Source organism: Trachurus japonicus, chromosome 12 (genome assembly GCF_045865225.1).
Source record: "Trachurus japonicus isolate A0001 chromosome 12, Traja_1.0".
In the NCBI taxonomy this organism is placed as follows: domain Eukaryota; kingdom Metazoa; phylum Chordata; class Actinopteri; order Carangiformes; family Carangidae; genus Trachurus; species Trachurus japonicus.
The window spans coordinates 24,486,218-24,504,626 of NC_140918.1; the positions used below are offsets into that span (position 1 = coordinate 24,486,218).

General features: G+C 42.2%; 1 protein-coding gene across 4 annotated transcripts in view; it reads right to left on the bottom strand.

Annotated features, from left to right (window-relative positions):
* The window catches only part of vav2 (vav guanine nucleotide exchange factor 2), a 215,923-nt gene that overhangs the window by 35,640 nt on the left and 161,874 nt on the right, over window positions 1-18,409 (bottom strand). For all 4 annotated transcript variants that reach the window (XM_085793900.1, XM_085793901.1, XM_085793898.1 and 1 more), the window contains exons 4-5: window positions 10,695-10,763; window positions 902-1,007 (exon numbers count right to left, since the gene is read on the bottom strand). In XM_085793900.1, coding sequence (XP_085650026.1) covers window positions 902-1,007; window positions 10,695-10,763 — 175 coding nt within the window. The remainder of the gene's footprint in view (window positions 1-901; window positions 1,008-10,694; window positions 10,764-18,409) is intronic.

Here is an 18,409-nt window from a genome sequence, read left to right on the forward strand (position 1 = left end):
TAAGCAGATTGTGCATTGTGAGGGAGCGGGGGAGGACAGAGGAGAAGATCCAAACTTGACAAGACAGAGTGTTTCTCATGAGGCCTGATATCTATGTGTGTGTGTGTGTTTATGCATGTTCATTCTCCCAGCGAACAATATGCTGTAATGCATATCATAAGTGAGTCACCCTAAAGACCATGGAAAAACACAAGAGGCTTATTTTCTGTGCAGATATTCTATACTGTGGCTGCTCCACTGTTGAATATGATATGAAACTGATTTGTTTGTTTTTGATAAGCAGGACTGATAACACAAAGCTGGAGATAACACTGCAGAGTCCAGCCAAGGCTTCAGTCCAGCATTTCATCAACCAATCAGAACGGGGCCAGCAGGATTATGCTTATTCATCGATGTAGCAGCTGCTGGTCCTCGCTGACGTCAGGTTAGTGTTGGAGTCACCGAGCTGAAGTCACTGACGTCCCTGAGTCAGACCTGCAGACCAGATGGGCCGCCGCCGACCCCCCCACACTTCTCCTCTCTCTGTGCATGGGTCACTAGGCTAATTGGCAGGTTATTCACTGGGGTTGCTATGAGTCTGTTGTAAATGAAGTGGCAGAGGGGAGTTGGCCGACAGGGGCGGGGGGGTGAGTCACAAACACAGCAGCACTCACCTGCATGTATCTGATCTGCAGCAGCGTGAGGAAAGTAAAGCAGTGCAAGTCAGAAGTCAGATTTATCAAAGACACAGAAACATTGTGCTGTCTGACAGACATCTGGTCAACATGTGGGAGCGGAAACGAAAAATCATGCAAGAGAATATTATCGCACGCTGTCCGTCACAGAAGTTTACCCGGAATGAGACTTTTAGACAATGACATCATCGATAATTGTTAAAGCGTTCGCGGTGCACGGATCTCACCATGGGTTGTCGTACTTCCACCTTAATGATGTCCTCATAGATGTCGTCACCATCGTCCTCACACGGCACACAGTCGTAGATGTCATCCTCGCCCAAGTCATGCTCACTGGGGAAACAAACACAAACACACACACACACACACATTAGACAAACAGGTGCATCTTATTTTTTCTTTTTTTTTTTACTTTTTATTGGTTTTCTTATACACATATGTGCCAACTGGGCACAAAAACACACAACTTAACAAAACACAACATGACAAGGGGAGGATTTGTTCATTAAGTGAAACAGCGGATTCAAGCATAAACACATCATACATAAAAGGATGTTTCTTGAGGATATGGAGCAAAACATTTCTTAATCAAGAGTTTAGCCTTATCTTTGTGATCTATATGAAATCAGGTCTTACAGTCGACACGTAGCTGAGCCATTTCAACCAGTTCTCTTCAAAAATATCAGTTTGGTTTTTGAGTTTGAATGTAATTCTCTCCATAACATATATATTATAAATGATATCAATCCATTCATTAATTGTTGGTTTGTCTTTTTTAAACCACTTTCTGGTCAGAGCCTTTTTACACCCCACTAGCAACACTCTCAGAAGGTATTTGTCTCTCTTTGGAAGATCAAGTCCATCCAGATCACACAGGTACATGACTTTGAAATTTAAGAACATTTTCCTTTTGAAAACATCGTCCAGGACTCCAATAATCTCTCTCCAAAATGGAAATGGTTTGCTGAAGTATTCCCACAGGATCTCCAACAGGCAGTCTGATTTGAATAGTTAGTCTTTTGTGCAGGAGTACGAAAGAATCGAGTCACATTTTTTCAACTGAATTCTCTCCAGGAGGGGGAGCTTGTCACTGACCACTGTTGTCTGCAGGTAAACAGATGCATCTTAACACAAACTAAACTTCCTCTCTGAAAGCAGAGGGGCACTGAGGAGTCAAACCATTCTCTGCCTGAAGAGTGATACTGTCGCAGGCGAGGGGACGCTGCACCACACATTCACAAACCTCCACTGAGTTGTGTTATTGAGTGGCATTTCCCTTTAATGAGTTTATGTTGCTTTGGCACCCAGCTAGCTGACTGACCTTTAATTAGGCAAGCAGCCAGCAGAGCACAGGCAGTTACTGTGGAGAATATCTTGTGGGAAAGAGGCTCCGGCCTCAGGAGCTCATGCTGTACCTCCCTCTGTTCCGTCAGGCAATTATTGTTTGGGGGGAAAACTTCTGGAGACAGTGGAGACGCTTCAGCAAGAAAACGCTTTGGCAAAAGGCCCACGTCGATGTAGTTAATAAACAGGGAGCTTTAAGTCGCAGGAAATAAGGGAATGAATGATTAAATACTGTGAACCAATAAAGGGAGAAAGAGCTGCCTGATAAATAATGGAGAAGCACAGATCAAAGATGGTAACTGTTTTTCTGCTTAAACTTAATTACCCATCCATCAATCCATCTTCTTCAGCTCATCCCAGGTGACAGAGCTGCTCACCCTCTCTCTAAGGGAGCGCCGCTCCACCCTGAGGTCATGACCCAAAGTTCCTTAGCATAGGTGAGGGTAGGAACGTATAGCCTGGTAAACCAGCCTCTCGTGGAAGTGCATTTCATTTCATTCTGAGGGAGAGTCTGGCCTCATCCCCATTCTAAGCGTTTGGACTGAAACCCTCAGAAGGCCGAGCCAATCAGCGTCGCCCGCTGTGATTGACACAGCACGTTGGCCAATCAGGGACCGACTGGTGCAAAGCCCCGTCACTACACCAACTTGCTGATTGGCTGAATGGGGTTGTCTGTCAGCGCTACTACCAAAGATATTAAACCGTCTTTGCTACTACTCCCGCCCTGCTCCCGCCCAGCCCAAACGCTTAGAGGGGGGATGAGGCCAGACTCTCTGAGAAATGAAATGAAATGCATTTCCGCGAGAGGCTGGTTTACGAGGCTAAGGAACGTAGTGGTAAATTGAGAGCTTCACCTTTGGGCTCAGCTCCTTCTTTACCTTGACAGACCGATACAACGACCACATTACTGCAGCCGCTGCACGATCCACCTGTCAATCTCACGCTCCATCCTTCCCTCACTCGTGAACAAGACCCAAGGAAACTTAAACTCCTCCACCTGAGGCAGGAACTCTCCCCCCAAGACACCTTTTTCCGGTGGAGAACCATGGCCTCGTTTCTGATTCTCATCCCAGCTGCTTCACACTCGGCTGCAAACCGCCCCAGTGCATGCTGGGGGTCCTGGCTCGAAGGAGCCAACAACGCAACATCATGCCAAAAGCAGAGATGAGATCCAGTGGCTCCTGAGCCGGACCCCCTCTGGCCCCTCATCTGGAGTAGAATCACAAACCATCCATCTGATCGTGACCTGTTTCCTGTTCCCACTCATTTTGTTGTGAAAGTCGAGACTGGAAGTTTCAATTTGTATTTTTCAGCCGCTTTGATACGCCTTTCAGATGTTTGTCTGCTTGCCAGAACTGTACTGTCGGTAAGATCAGTAATATACAATCATCAAATCAGCCATTTTGACATTGTACAGGATGAGGACTGGCCTGTGAATCATTTCTGTGATTCTCTAGATGTAGAGCACTGTGACATTTTCATTCTTTAACCAACTTTAATTGCCATTCATTTTCAAAAGCTTTATGATGTAAATGGAAAGAGAAGCCTCTGTCTCTTCATCTTAAGATGAAGTGAAAACAATTGTGAAGAATATTTCTTTGTTATAAATGAATCAATAAATAAATATGCCATAAATAAATGTGATATTTGTGACACTGGATGAGACATATTATTTAGATATAAATGTTATTTATTCATTTATGTGAGATACATGAATAAATAAATACCCATCATAGATAAATAGATAAATAAATAAGCAGAGATTACAGTGAAAAAGTTGCCAACTCTCTCCACCTGCTGAGAAAAGGAGCAGAGTTCAAGTTTGGCTGGTGTCCATCCTGCTTCAGTGTCCTTGAGGAGGTGACTAGATGCCAGATCACCAGATGAAGGGACATGAAATACAAAGATGTCTGCTCTTAGATGAGATGTGCCTCATACAAATCTATCTGTGTATCTACTGTATCTGTGTTAAAAAGGCGGATAAAAAATGAGAGAAGATAAAAGTGGCGTAATTCAAATCTTCAACTTTGTCGTCATGCTTCTGCGTGTGCGCGTGGGAGGGCGGGGGGGGGTGGGGGTGGGATAGTTGTTTGAAGTTTTAATTGAGGTGGCTTGGTTCACTCTCAGCTATGTGCTTCATCTTTCTTCATCAAGCAAAAGTGTCTCAGGCTGAATACTGAGGAGTCTGTGTGGGAGGACGGCGGCCGGCCGACGCCGTCCCATCGGTCTCCTCGGTGAACTCGGAGGCTGCGCCGCGCTCCTGCAGAGCCGCGCTCCCGCAGAGCCCCCGCAGAGCCCCCGCAGAGCCTCGAGTGGTGCAAGAAGGAGAAAGTTTGGGGAGGGCAGATGTTGTATTTCATTCTCCTCTAATCCCTCAGAGACAGTATTATGTGAGGGCTGGTGCAGAGATATGAATGTGACCCGAGGAGAGATCTGAGAGGGCTGAGGTCTCCATGAAGAGCAGGGAGCTGGGGGGGGGGGGCTCTGTTTAACCAGTGATTATTACAGGAATAGAAAGACCATTAAGAGCGGACAATGAATTCAGAATAAAGGGGGAAAAAAAGAATGAATCATTTTGTCCTGGTCTCCATCGTCTATATTGATTGATCTTGAGTCTGTCAAAGGGAAATATCTTATTGATTAGTCATGACATTTCAGCCCTTTCCTCTTTCCCAGTTGGTTATTTTGTCATTGTCTAATATTCCAAGCTTTAAATGTCATGCTTTTTCATTACTAACTAATCACTGCGTTACACCGACATCATCGAGGGCTCAGGAGGTTTGAGGAAAAGCTTCCTTTAGGCTGGTCTTGTCATTTAAACCTCCTCTCTAATTATCTTTATTTCGATTTTCTCTTTTTTACTAATATACCCCAATATTCTATTTCTTTATTTGCCGTCCCCATTAGCAGTGTCAAAGATAGCATCTACTCTCCTGTAGTTCACTCTAGGACACATTAATCACCATAATCCAAGACCAAAGAGAAAACAACGACGAAAACAAACAGAAAAACTGTACTAATAAATTTCATAGAGCACTAAAACGACAGTAGTACCAGGACAGGACTAAAATGATAAAATGAGGTTTTAAATGCAAAACAAAATCATAGAAATAATAATTTATTTAGATACTGAAAACATTTTATATGCCTTATTCTTTAAATATGATGGCAAACGATTACCTATTTTCATTCCTCTGTACAGAACAGCACATTGCAGGAGGTAAAAAACTACCTGTTGATGGTTTCCCAGAATAAAGTTGTGGTCATTACTAGAATTGAACCATTGATCCTACAGGATGTCTGTGATTTTAGACCATAACATTTATTCTTACCAAGAAAACATAGAAAAAAACATTTGGTCCCTCATCACTTATCCTGCCATCCTCCTCACTGATGCCACTGGATGTTTCAGTGTTACGTTTCATTAAAACCTCTGGATGTTGATTATTGCGTCGACCGAATCTGTCTTTCTGCTTTTCTTCTCATGTGTTGTCTGCATTGATTTTTCTGAACACCACACTGACACCATCAGGAGACAGTTTCCTGTATTGACATAAGCGATTACTCATTAGCCAGAGCAATCAGTGGTGTAATGTCTGTGTATTTCCTGATTGTTTTGGATCAGTAATTGTTAAAACCTCCTTCAGATTTCTAGTGGGTGATGTTATTAATCAGCTTCTGAACAGATCAACTGCTCTCACTATCAATATCCATTGATTCGTCACTGATATAAATAAAGCTAACCCACCGCTACGGATCTTTATCTACCTGACCTACACAGAATCAAACTGCTTGTGAGAAATACAGATTTGTTTTCAAATGATTCAAAGGCTTGAGCTGTGTGCATATACAGTATGTGTGTTGGTTATTCGTTGTTCTTCTCCTAGCAATGTTCTTGATTTTTTACTTTTCTCTGAGTTTCGCCAACATAACCTTTTTTTTGGGTGGGGGGAGGGGAGGGTAAACAAGGCAGCAGCAGCCTCGGTGTTAAAACCATGACGGCAGCAGCATGAATTTTCTCGATGATGTTTTTTTTTTTTCTTCTCACATTGAGCCAGAAGCCCAAACTGTGTGGCAGCCCTTTGAAAAGATGCTCCTGATGCCGTTTTTAGTGACAAAGTGCAGCATTTCCATATGAGATTTAACCTGCTTTGACATGGACAAGTGATTCATAGGTAACAGACCTGAGGACAAAAGCAAGTCCCTTATTTGAATTTTGTGTTCAAGGTTAGAAAACTTAACCTTAGATGAAACTTGGTGTTTACTGTAGGTATATGTAGCAGAGAGGCTTGTGAGCTTCTTCATGTGTTATTAGGGCCATGTCTTTCCAGTGTAGTTACATGGCCACACTTCATCTTTTTTTGGCTTTAGTGCTCATTAAAGGGATAGTTCACCCAAAATTCAAATTTCACTCATTATTAGCTGTGAGAATTTTCAGAGTCCTCCGTGCCTTCTCTGAGTTACGGGGGGTCCACGCAGCAGTATTTGCCCATATAATGGTTGTCAATGGATACCAACTTTCTTCGTCCAAAAAGACACACCAAAAAACATCCAAATACCTCCATGCTGCTCGCCTGTAATGTCCCTCTTGTATTGAAGCCCCGACATGAGAAATTGTTCCGCCGGTCAGTGCAAACACAGGCAGAGCAGTGAACCGAGACACTGGGAGCTTCCGCTACAAACAAATACTGCTGCATGGACCCCCCCGTAACTCAGAGAAGGAACGGAGGACTCTGAAAATTCTCACAGCTCTTAGTTGACATGAGGGTGAGTAGATAATGAGTGAAATTTGAATTTTGGGTGAACTATCCCTTTAATAAATAATTCAATTTCATTTATGACTGTGTGTTTGCCTGTGTAGGTGTGTGCTGGCGCATGCATCACAATGCATCAGTGAGATAAAGAGTTTGAGCAGAATCCTGAGGCCTCATGAATTAGGTCTAATTTTCTGTCTGATTACACACTGACAGTGCAGGGGGTGTCCAGTGTGCTTGCACGCAATCGGCCCGCTAGCCCCCCGCTCGCAGGCCTCAATGACATGGAGTTACATCAGTGGAGAACAGGGGCGGAGTATGACTCACCAGAGCTACTGAGCATATGTCCCCAAAGGCCTGGCTGCCTCACAGCTTTCTATTAGAATAATATTGTTTCTTTTATACAGGAACTTGATATACTGTGCAGGGGAGCTCCACCACAGTATGATAATGCAACCACGTCGTATCTGTTCAAAAAAATTCAGTTCAATTAAAACACGACCCTATAACCCAAACAGATAGAGAACATGCCTCAAGCCTGTGGAATTTGCAAATACAGTATCACTATATCATCTCTAGATAGTGCTCAAGTGACAAATGAGTGACCTCATACTATGGATTGAATAATAGCTAGACTGAGCTCCATCCATTTTCAAGCTATTGATTTCTCATGTCAACTTGCCCAAGGGATTAATGGAGCAAAATAAACTGCAAAAGAGTGACACTGCGGCTTCAGAATGTAAATCCATGTGTGTGTGTGTGTTTCTCAGGGGGGGGAAAGGTCCCTTGGCGACTGTGGCCGATCCACTCCCATTTCATGCTTTGTCAACTCCAGGATGGAGTCATTCCAAACAGACCCCGAGTTAAGCAATGTGAAGACTGGAAATGGGAAAGCTAAAGGGAGGAAGCAGGAATCAGGTTTAGCATATTAACCCAGGAGACCTCAATTAGGTAGAGACCAGCCTCTACCTGACTCAGACACTCCTGCAAACAGATAGAGTCCAGTAGACTGCAAAGTGCCAGTTGCTTTGTAAATATATGCTTAATCGCACCCCATCCCAGAATTTCCATACAGTTCATTCTGAGCAGCGATTTCCAGGTGAGCTCATACTGACAGCTTAAAGCGTCAATCCACCTCGCAGGACATGAGCTCTACTGACGTGATGTTGTAAATATGGAAATCAACCAGAGAAGTAAGTGACCTCTACTGGACCTCTGTTATGATAGAGTCAACCACAATGTTCCTTCCTATTCTTTAAACGAAGCTGCTAGCAGGTGGCATGTTTGGCCAAAACATCCCATCAATACTTTGGCATGACGACTGAACTTATTGTCAGAGTCTTTTGGCTGCTCCAGGTGCTGATCGATCGTCTGCAGGAACAGAGCTCTGTTTAACATCTGGCCCTCTGCTGTGATCTCTGCTTTTAAAAGTCACCTCAAAATCCATTTTCTATCGATTGCTTTCCATAGCAGTTAGTATCCTTTGTCATCTCACCACTGAACCTAATGATGCCACTTCATTGATTTTTTATTGTTTAGCTGTAACACAGTTTATTTTGCTTGCACTAAATATTTTAGGTGACACTATTGTTATTTTACTCTCTACATGCTGTTGTTTTTATTAGACCATATGTCATGGTTACTGTCATATCTGGAAGCTCTTATTAAGCACAACATCCATAAACAAGAGTTGCAGTTGTGCGCCTTTGCCAGCCACCGCAGCTGCTGTTAATTGGGATGGAAATTCTCAAATTAGGCCAAAAACATGCTTTTCGCATTCACAGTGACATTGACCTTTGACCTCTGAGTGAATGAGTTCATCCTTGAGTCCAGGTCAATGTTTGTACTGAATTTGAAGAAATTCCTTCGAGGTAACCCTAGATAATGTCTCTGGTCACAGCTGTCGTTTGCATAAAGGCATAAAAATGATTCATTACCATGTTGAGATCATCATTGTCTTCTCCCTCACTCTGGCAGTTCAGTCATGCACTCATAGTAAATCATGCGTGCATCAACATTTCAGGCTAATTAATAAGTCTTTCAGAGCGGGGTTATTGCTAACGTGGCCCATGTGCTAAGTGTGTCCAACTGCATTAGGTGCAGGACCTGCTGATGAATCAATTATGTGTCTGTCCATTGACGGAACTAAATGCATACATGTTCTTTGTAAAAGGTCAAGAGCAGCCGTGCTGCAGAGCGCCATGATTAATTCAATAAGCCCCTGCCCTCTGCACCTGCAGGTTAACACATAGAGCACCGTGTTACAACACACTGACCACTTCAGAGAAACACATCGACTCTGGCTTCAGGCTGCTGGTGAAGCCGCTGCCATGGTTACAGGAGCTGAAAACCAATAGCGGACAGAAATTTCACACGACAGAGCTTGGACGCAAATTAAAGACATACCATCAGCTGCAGAAAAATGCACTGTAGCTGGCATGCTATCTGTGACTGTGTTGCTATGGCTACCATGCACTTGGTATAGCCACTGGATATCTCAATTGTAATTTGCAAATTTACGTAACCAGTGTGCAAAGATGGTTAACTTACATGGATGGTTAAATGGATACATTTCTCAGAACAAGGGAGATGACTCGGATCACTTTGATATTTGATGCATTTATGGTCACATCCGTAAATATGGGGACCAGCATGAGGACTGTCAAGATACATGTGTCTGTTGTGTGGACCCCAGTAGATTGTTTCACTCTCAGTTCTAGCTCTTGTAGGAAAATTTCCCATAATGCTTTGAGAGCTATTGTTGGATGCAGTGGGTGAGGTTGTGGGCTACAACCACATTAGTTTGGTACATCGTGACAAATTGGAAACATTAAAGGTATAGACGTACAGAAAAAACTGGGTTTCTGTGATACAAATGGAAATTTAAAACACATGGAGACACATCAAGATCTGGAGATACTAGTTATGATCTGTTAGAATATATGGAAGTATATTCATGACAGATAAATGTGTGTATTCACTTGAAAATTGGGTTCAACCTGATGCATCTGCTGCTGCACCTGTATGTACCTGTCCCATTCAACCCACTTCACTATCCATGCACCACATCTCTTTCTCTAGTACCCATCTACAACTTCCCCATCCCCCTGTAGGGATGTCCACAGGGGCTTTATCTTCTGTAAAAAAATATTTTGATCCCTATTCTTTTTTTGTTATTAAAATCATTAAATCAACACATTTTTAGTGTTTCCTTCCTTCAGTTTTCAAAGTAAAAGCCTGTGTTCCAAGCTTGCAGGGCTGCCTTTTTGGCTAAGCTGCGCTCTAATCCAGCATTAGCCTGCTTGGCTGGCGCTCTCCTCTAACAAGAGCACATTCCTCATCCCCTAAAGAACATCACAATCATGCATTCAGCAGGCATATATCTATAGCTCGCATGCTCTCCTCTCTCGTCTCCCGCTCTCTTCCCTCCTATCTGGCTGTGATGAATGACACCCATCACAGGGCGGGTAACTAAGTATTCTCCATTAATCTGAGTGGAGCGAAGCTGCTGTCGCTGCCGGGAACGTGTCCAGCTCCCGAGACCCCTATGACTCTCTCACACCCAGCGAAACCCACCCACCTAACATGCACCAAGTCAGGCAGACAGGCGAGAGAGGCAGCTGGGCCGCCAGCCAGAGCAGTGCTGGTGTCGCTATGGCAACGGGCAGAGTGACAGAGGGCTCCATGCTTATGTAATTAGGCGGTTAGAGGAAATTGGAAAAAAAAGAGGCAATCACAGTTCATATTGAAACACTGCAAGACGTGTTGAGTATGAGTAGGGAATTTTTTATGAGCGTCCAAATGTGCCTTTAATGTATCCAGAGATTCATCTGGATTAATTTTGACAATAAAAATTATATTCAGTAATTTCCTCATGTACTGTTTTGTTTTTGCTGGTGACTGTGGTGGAATGCACACTTACTCTGCCAGCTCCTCCAGGCTCCGGTACACATCATCCTCATTCAGAGCTGTGTCCTCCGACGGAAAGGGCCTGGTGCACAGAGAGACAGAGAGAGACAGAGAGAGACAGAGAGAGAGATGAGGAGGAGAGAGAGGGCACAGAATACTTTAGTGTCCCAGGTAGAAAAATACCCAGTGGAAAACTGTGTGTTCCATCTGTCAGGTTGTCACTCATAGCTCCAGTAAACTTCCGCGGCACAATAGCGGTGATGCATTCAACAGTCGACTCCATCAGTCACGGACAACATTGTCAAAACACATCGGCACACTGCAGCTGACTGATAAAAAAACAAAGTAAAAAAAAAAAAGAAAGAAGAAGAAGCTGCTGCTATATCCCCACATTACACTTTCTCTTGAATTCAGGATGTAAACCCGGTTCCTTCACGGAGACAGAGGACCTAGGTGTCTGATAAATCCTCTCACAGGGTTTCAGAAGTTTTTAGGACATTCATGGACGACACAACTCAACGTGAAATATATGTTTAGAGCTGCATTTTTTCAACAGCAAATAGACCTTCTTTACTTTATGTCCAATTACTGTTATAAAATGTATGACTATAAGACATTATGATCCATCCTATCACCTCTTATTAGATTTCTCATTTGCAATTAACACAACCACTACTTCTTGGAAGTCCCAGAGCATAAAAACGAATGACTAATCAATTAGCCCATAAAAAAGGGGATTTATTTCTAATCTTTTTTAAAAATATCTCCTTTCACCAAACATTATCGCTGAGTGCATGATATGGCCTCTATCGGCCTGCCGTGTTTGTAATGCTTTATTTTTTCTCTCACAAGAACTGATTGCTACAAATTATAGCCTATTAGCTTAATGCCGTGCACAATTGAAGCCCATTAAAATCACTGAGGTCGTGATCAGCGCTAATCATCAACCATGCTAACGATACTGAAACGGAAATAGCCTGTATAATGGAAATGAATCCTGAGTGCGCCTTGTAAACAGCTAACCTGCAGCTGTCAAGATGCTGAGATGTTTTACATGAAAAGAAGGAGAAAGAAGTCTTGAACATTTCTCATGACAAATATCCAGACGCATCACTAGGATATTTTTGTATGTGTGTGTACTGTATGTGTGTGTGCGTGTTGTGACCCTGGATGCAACGTGCTGCTTTTACCATTCTCTCCTCAAACAATAAATCCCACACGGCGCAGCAGCCAGCAGCAGTTTCTGCTATGGTAAACAGCCCTGCAAGACTGACCTTGACTCCCACTGTATAATGCAACTACTGAACACATGATTTGTTTTCCTGCTGTCAAAGAGCCACTGGACACAAACACACACGCACACACATATATATCTCTACAGTACCATTACTCAAAAACAGAGATGGAGGACAGAGAGGGCAAGAAGGTCTGAGGCTCTTAGGGAAACCAAGATGGAGGCTGCGCCTATCTCTGAATGTTACACAGCAATTACAATTCCAACATTGTGCTGTGTGTTATACTAAAAAGAATGGCATTAAGAAACTTTTTTTTATAAACCTAATCTGTCTCTGTCTGTGATCAATGGAAATACAAACAAACTTTAGACCTGCATGTTTGTTTTCCTACACCACATCCTGCAGTCATATCTATGTGAAATGATTCATCCATTAAATGTATCACTTATCCTTGAAGGGTGGAGACAATCCTGTTGACAGTGGGCGAGAGGCAGGGCACACCTTGAATAGGTCACAGTCAATCACAGAGCTGATATGTAGAGATAAACAAACAGTCATGCTCACATTCACGTTATTAACCAACATTCCCTTGTATTGGAAGCCAGAACCTTTTGTCTTTGTGTTATAGTATCACCTCAACATGTTAGACGTGGTCAGCCATTACAAAACCTTATAGTCTTACTCCAGGGGACATCACTAACTTCTTTTCTTTTCTTTATTAGGATCCCCATTAGCACCCGCAGCAGCATCGGCTATTCTTCCTGGGGTCCGACATACACACAACACACACATAAACATTCACACTTCCACATAAGAAACATTTATACATAACACAACGAGAACAAACAACAAAGGCTCCCTAATAATGAACAAACCACAGAAAAAATCTGACAGACATCTGACAGACACCACAGACATCACCATTTCTCTACTCAGATTCCATTCTATACTTCAATACCTTGAGTAATCTAATATAATAAATAATAAATAAGCACTGACTGTCTGAAGTGACTGCAACCATGCACTTCAACTACTCATACACATATTTCCACTCCAAGAAAAAGGGTACAACCACAACTGTAAGCCAGCCCTCTTTATAAACTCACTATGTTAAATCATACTTCATTCAATTCTAAGAGATACTGTTTTAACAGCAATTTAAACCGATCTTTGTTACTTTCATGAGCAATATGAACTGGTAGAGAGTCCCAGGCGATGCTTCATCCCTCTGCTTGGCTCCTCAGACACTCTGAGTGAGGCCTGGAGACGGGGACTATGTGGGACTATGTCTCCCCCAGAGACACTCAACTCTGGGTGTTTCAAGTCACAGCTGAAGGTCTTTTTTTTTATTGCTCCACTTATTATGTACGGTACATTGATTTGTGGTTTTCTTCTCACTGAGCTGCGTCTCCTGATGTTATTTTTTTTATTCATATTTGCTCTTTAAACATTGAACTCTTTCTGTTACCTAGGTGATAGGAGTTTTACCTGGCACATAAAGGAGAATAAGCCCTGACCACAAAAAAATACCTCTGCCCACCAAAAATCTCACCACAGTAGCCAAACCAGTCACATTTCGGGGAATCCTGAGGATGTGTGGAATGCATAACGAATCAATTCAATTCAACCAGCGACACTGCCCATTGTGCAAAGTGGAATGTGCCACATTCAAAAACGTCTATTCAGCAAGAAAAGCCTCTGCTTCCATGCCTGCAGGAGCTGACATGTGCAAGAACTGAGCACGAGATCTGCCAAGTGATCCACAACTACTTCCAAAGAAATCATTTTTAATCACACCAGATGAAGACTGAACCAACACTGTGTTTTCACTGGTGAAAGTCGACACAGTTGCATCTTGCATGAAAACTGACATTTTTTTCTTTCATTTATTGTAAATATTTTTATAAAAAACACTTTGACTGTTGTGGAGAGTAGGCCCACCCACCCTGAGGATTTATCATGTTATCATGCGTGTGTCGGCGTGGGTAGCCCTACCTATATAAACAAATATATATGTGAAGTTTATTTAATGCAAACTTGTTTCCCCTATTATGTTGTACTAGGAGATTGAAGGAGAATTTAATAAGGTTAATATTTAGGGGGTTTCCCATGTCTTCATTTACAGCAGTTAGGTGCAGTTGTGTTATAAGGTTATAAGGTCAGATATATCAGTATTAAGGGGAAATTCATTGTGGGGATAAAACAGTTAAACATTTCAGGTGTGTACTGGCTTGTTTGTGTGAAGCTGTGTGTATCTGTGAGACACTAGAACTTGGTTTTGTTTTAATTAAAGCAGTGGTCACGGTGAAGAGTCATCCCTCTGGTTAATGAACGCACAGCCTGGTAGTCAAAGGTCAGCTCGTCACCCTCAGCCACACACACACACACACACACACAGCTCTCCTACAAACTCCAAACTGATTCACTCACTCCGCTAATTTTTTTTTGTCTGTGTACCAGTAGTGTAACTTCATTAAAACCTCTGTATTTTAAAGACCTCATTACAAGTATTGTTATTAACACATCATGAAAACTGCCTGGTCGGATTTATGTTAGTTTCTCACACAGCGTTATGAGCAGAAGCACGGGGCGGGGGGTGTTTCCTCCGGAGCGCAATAACACACCCGCAACTGATGGCCCCCTCCAATGAAATGTGCATTATATTATAAGTTATTAATGGAGTCCCGCAGGGCAAAATTTAATTACATAGTAGTTTGTGGAGATGTGCGCCGGTATCTATCACTGCTTTGTTGTTTTGCGGAGCCAAGCATTGTCCAATGCTGCCGTTTTCATTTCTCCTCAATGATGCAACCAGGTGTAATTGAACTATGCTCTAATGCTGCTAATTTCATCAGACCTCCTCAGATGAGACGTCTCCTGGCTATTCAGTGCTGCTCCGCTGTCTTTCCTGCAAGCGTGTTACTTCATGTAGTTCAGCCTGGTGAATCACTGTGGTAAGTTGTTAGACTTGACAAAGTTTTTTGGAAGTAATCAGTTTCCTGTTCAGAGAAACTCTACTTGTTGTTGCTGTTCACACCTAAGACTGTTCCCTGCTGATCTGGTGGAACAGTCAGTATAGAAATGTGATGCTTTTCTATGTCGTCTGGATTATTTTTGGTGAAATTTACAATGAGAAGGAAATCTGCAATGTGCGATTACATTGTTCAGCATTACGACGTGACTTTAAATAGCGCATTTCATACCAAGACAACTCAATGTGCTTTACATAAAGACAAATACTGAGTTGAACTTACACAGTTCCCATGTCTTGTGCATGTAGGTCTGCATCTGATAAGACAAATGCTGACATGATTTGAGTTTCTGGAGGCTCATGTTGAGGTTACAGACACTGATCAGATTTGGCTGTGCAATGTTATAATTATCCCATCTCATCAGTACAGTACAGCTTATCTGGTACATTATTGATATTTTCTTTCCCCAGAAAACAGAATAAGAATTAGTACAGCATTGGAATAATAATAAGATTAATTTCCAGAGCAGAAACAATTATGTTTACAGCAGCAGTCAATAAATGAAGTCAATAACATTTTTTTTCTGGAAACAAATGGAAAATGTCAATAAACTGAATAATTTTCCTGACATGAAACACTGAGTGAAGCTGAATCAGTCATCAGTCATTTCCCCCGTCTTCCTCTTGCCTCCTATCAGGCAAAAATAAAAATAAATAATTCTCAGAGAGACAAACACTTTGTATTCAGCTGGTAGATTTACATAATATATTATAACAGGGAATTCCTGTTGAAATCACTGAGAAGAGTTTGAGTAACTTTAAATTATTTTGGCCTGAGACCAAAGTAATGACTGTCGTGCACAACGTTGAAACTTTTGCTGCACTTTATATTGTTTGTTTATCTTTCCTTCTGAGTAACTGTTCAATTTATGGGTCAATGATTTCCCTGAGAAGTCGTCTAGAATATAAAGAAGGTGTTCGGTCGACAGACTTCCAGTGAATTCATTCCAATTAACTGTCAAGTAATTACCTTAACCTTGACTTTTTAGTTTAAAAATGTATCACCACACAAGCATAAAATGAAAGAAAGAAACCTCAACAATGAAGAGAATTGTCACTAGGAATTAAATTAAACGTGTCTTTGGGAGAAATTGTTATTTTTTCTTGTAATTTCAGCCCATACAGTAGTTCTTTCACAGGGACAGAGGAAATTAATTGGAAACCATAACAAAAAGCATCAAATGTTTTGTTGCTCTGCTGTGTGGGGTGAGGCAGCTTTCAGTGGGGCACAAGGGACCGGGTGATAGTATTGTGTGTGTCTTATTGTCATCACTGTGTGTTATTGCATTGTGTTGTTTAGTTGTTTCCTGTTGGATTAGCCTATGTAGCTTGAATTTATTTGTGCCCTGTCCAAGAGTTGCTTTTTTGAATAAAGGTTAAAAGTTTGTTTTGTGAGCATCTGACAGTCTCCACACCTTCAACAACCTCTCCTTCCTGTCTTACTGCGCTGCCTTTTCCACATTCACTTCATCATTAACCCGTAAACCCCACTCTGCTTGTTGTGACCATGTCAAATTTCACATAAAGCCAGTGCTGGTGTAAAGGGAACTGCCGGCACACGTGTGCTGCACAAAGCCGCAGTGAGCCGGTCCCATTGATCAACTATTGTCCAACAGCAACAACAACAGTGTTGAGTCGTTAGGTGTGAACGCAGCTCACATGGTCAGTGTTGGAGGCAGTTTCATGTCCCAGGGCTCGGCTTTGTTTCTGCAGGGGTCGATAAATCGCTGGAGCTCCAGCAAGCCAGTGCACTTATTGTACCACGCCTGTCTATAAACCCCCCCCCCTTCCTCCTTTAACCCTGGCTCTGCAGTTTCACTCCACAGACACACATTGCATGGAGCATGTGTGTGTGTGTGTGTGTGTGTGTGTGTGTGTGTGTGTGTGCTAATTAGGCTAACATATGAGTTTTTTTCTTTTCTCTGCATGTATAAGTTATTTTCACAACATTTACGTGTGAAATTGGCACGGGCGATGCATTCAGGTGGCGTGAGTTAAAATGAGGAGTGGATGTGCAATGCAATAACCAGACACTAATGTGTGTGAGGTAATTCGATGGCATGAGGGGCAGAGCTGAGTCTTTCTAGGGGGAGGGAAGAGAGGGAGGTGCAAATGGTGATTCTAACACTGCCCTATTCCTGGTGTGCAGTGACACCTCGTATACATTTATTTAGACCCTGTGTCAAGTACAAAAACATGACTAAATGTATGCACTCAGGTTGTATGTGTATTTATTATAGTTGAAGGAGTACCCTTCAAATCTGGGGTGTTTTTTAACAAGGCACAAAAGAATAAAAGGTAAGAGTGAAATGATAAGTCAATAACCATCAATAACTTAGTTGAACCAGGGGAGAAAAAAAAACCCTGCAATTATCTTTTAAGCAATTCATGGTTGGATTGTGTTTGGATGAGAAATACCAAACATGTTCTGGCTGAGCGTCTGCCTTTCCCATATCTTATGTTAAAATGTTGTCTGGTTAATTAAGAGCGGCAGTGGCTCAGGAAGTAGAGCAGGTCGTTTTTTTTTTTACCTCTTGTCTTAAAAAATAATGCAAAGCAACGTGCTGTTCTGTGCAGAGGAATAAAAATATGTAATCGTTTGCCATCACATTTAAAGAATAAGGCATATAAAATGTTTTCAACATCTAAATAAATTATTATTTATATGATTTTGTTTTGCATCTAAAACCTCATTTTATAATTTAATCTTGTCCTGGTACTACCGTTGTTTAAGCGCTCTATCAATAGAGCGGCAGTGGCCGGTAATCAGAGGGTTGGCGGTTCTTCTCTGTCCCAGTCGCTGTCGTAGTGTCCTTGGGCAAGACACCTTACCCACCTTGCCTCGTGTGAATGTGTATGAATAATCATGGTGGGAGGGGCCGTTGGCGCACATTGGCAGCCACACTTCTGTCAGTCTGCCCCATTCATTTATTTCACACAACTTCTGGTTGTTATTTTCAGTAATGTAAAAGAGGAAATCTCCAACAAATACGACCAACCTGGTGGCTGGCTGCACCACATACAGTTGGCATCATTATAAGGCAGCCATCTCTAACTTTTGCTATCAAAATTCATTCCTTTCCCTCTGTTAAGTTAGCATGCAAACCAGCTGTCTGTTTACTCTGATACTGAGTCACTATAACCTTCAGTGTACCCTGAAGTGGTGGTGGGTGTATTGTAACCTCGTGTCTCACAATGACGGCTGAGGCTCTCGCCAAGACTGGTAAGAAAACAGCTGTTAATGTGAACGCTGGCAATGTACAGTAGCAAGAGCAAAACTCACACCTTGAATTAATCTGGTATATTCACACGTACAGGCCTGACTCATAATGATCCTCACAACTAGAAGTACTCCTTCATGAAAAGACTCATTCATGACCATTACACAAAATCACATTAAAGCATAACAAGGCAGTGTAAAAGATGTGTTTTTGAAGAAGAAAAATTCCTGGTAAAGGGAAG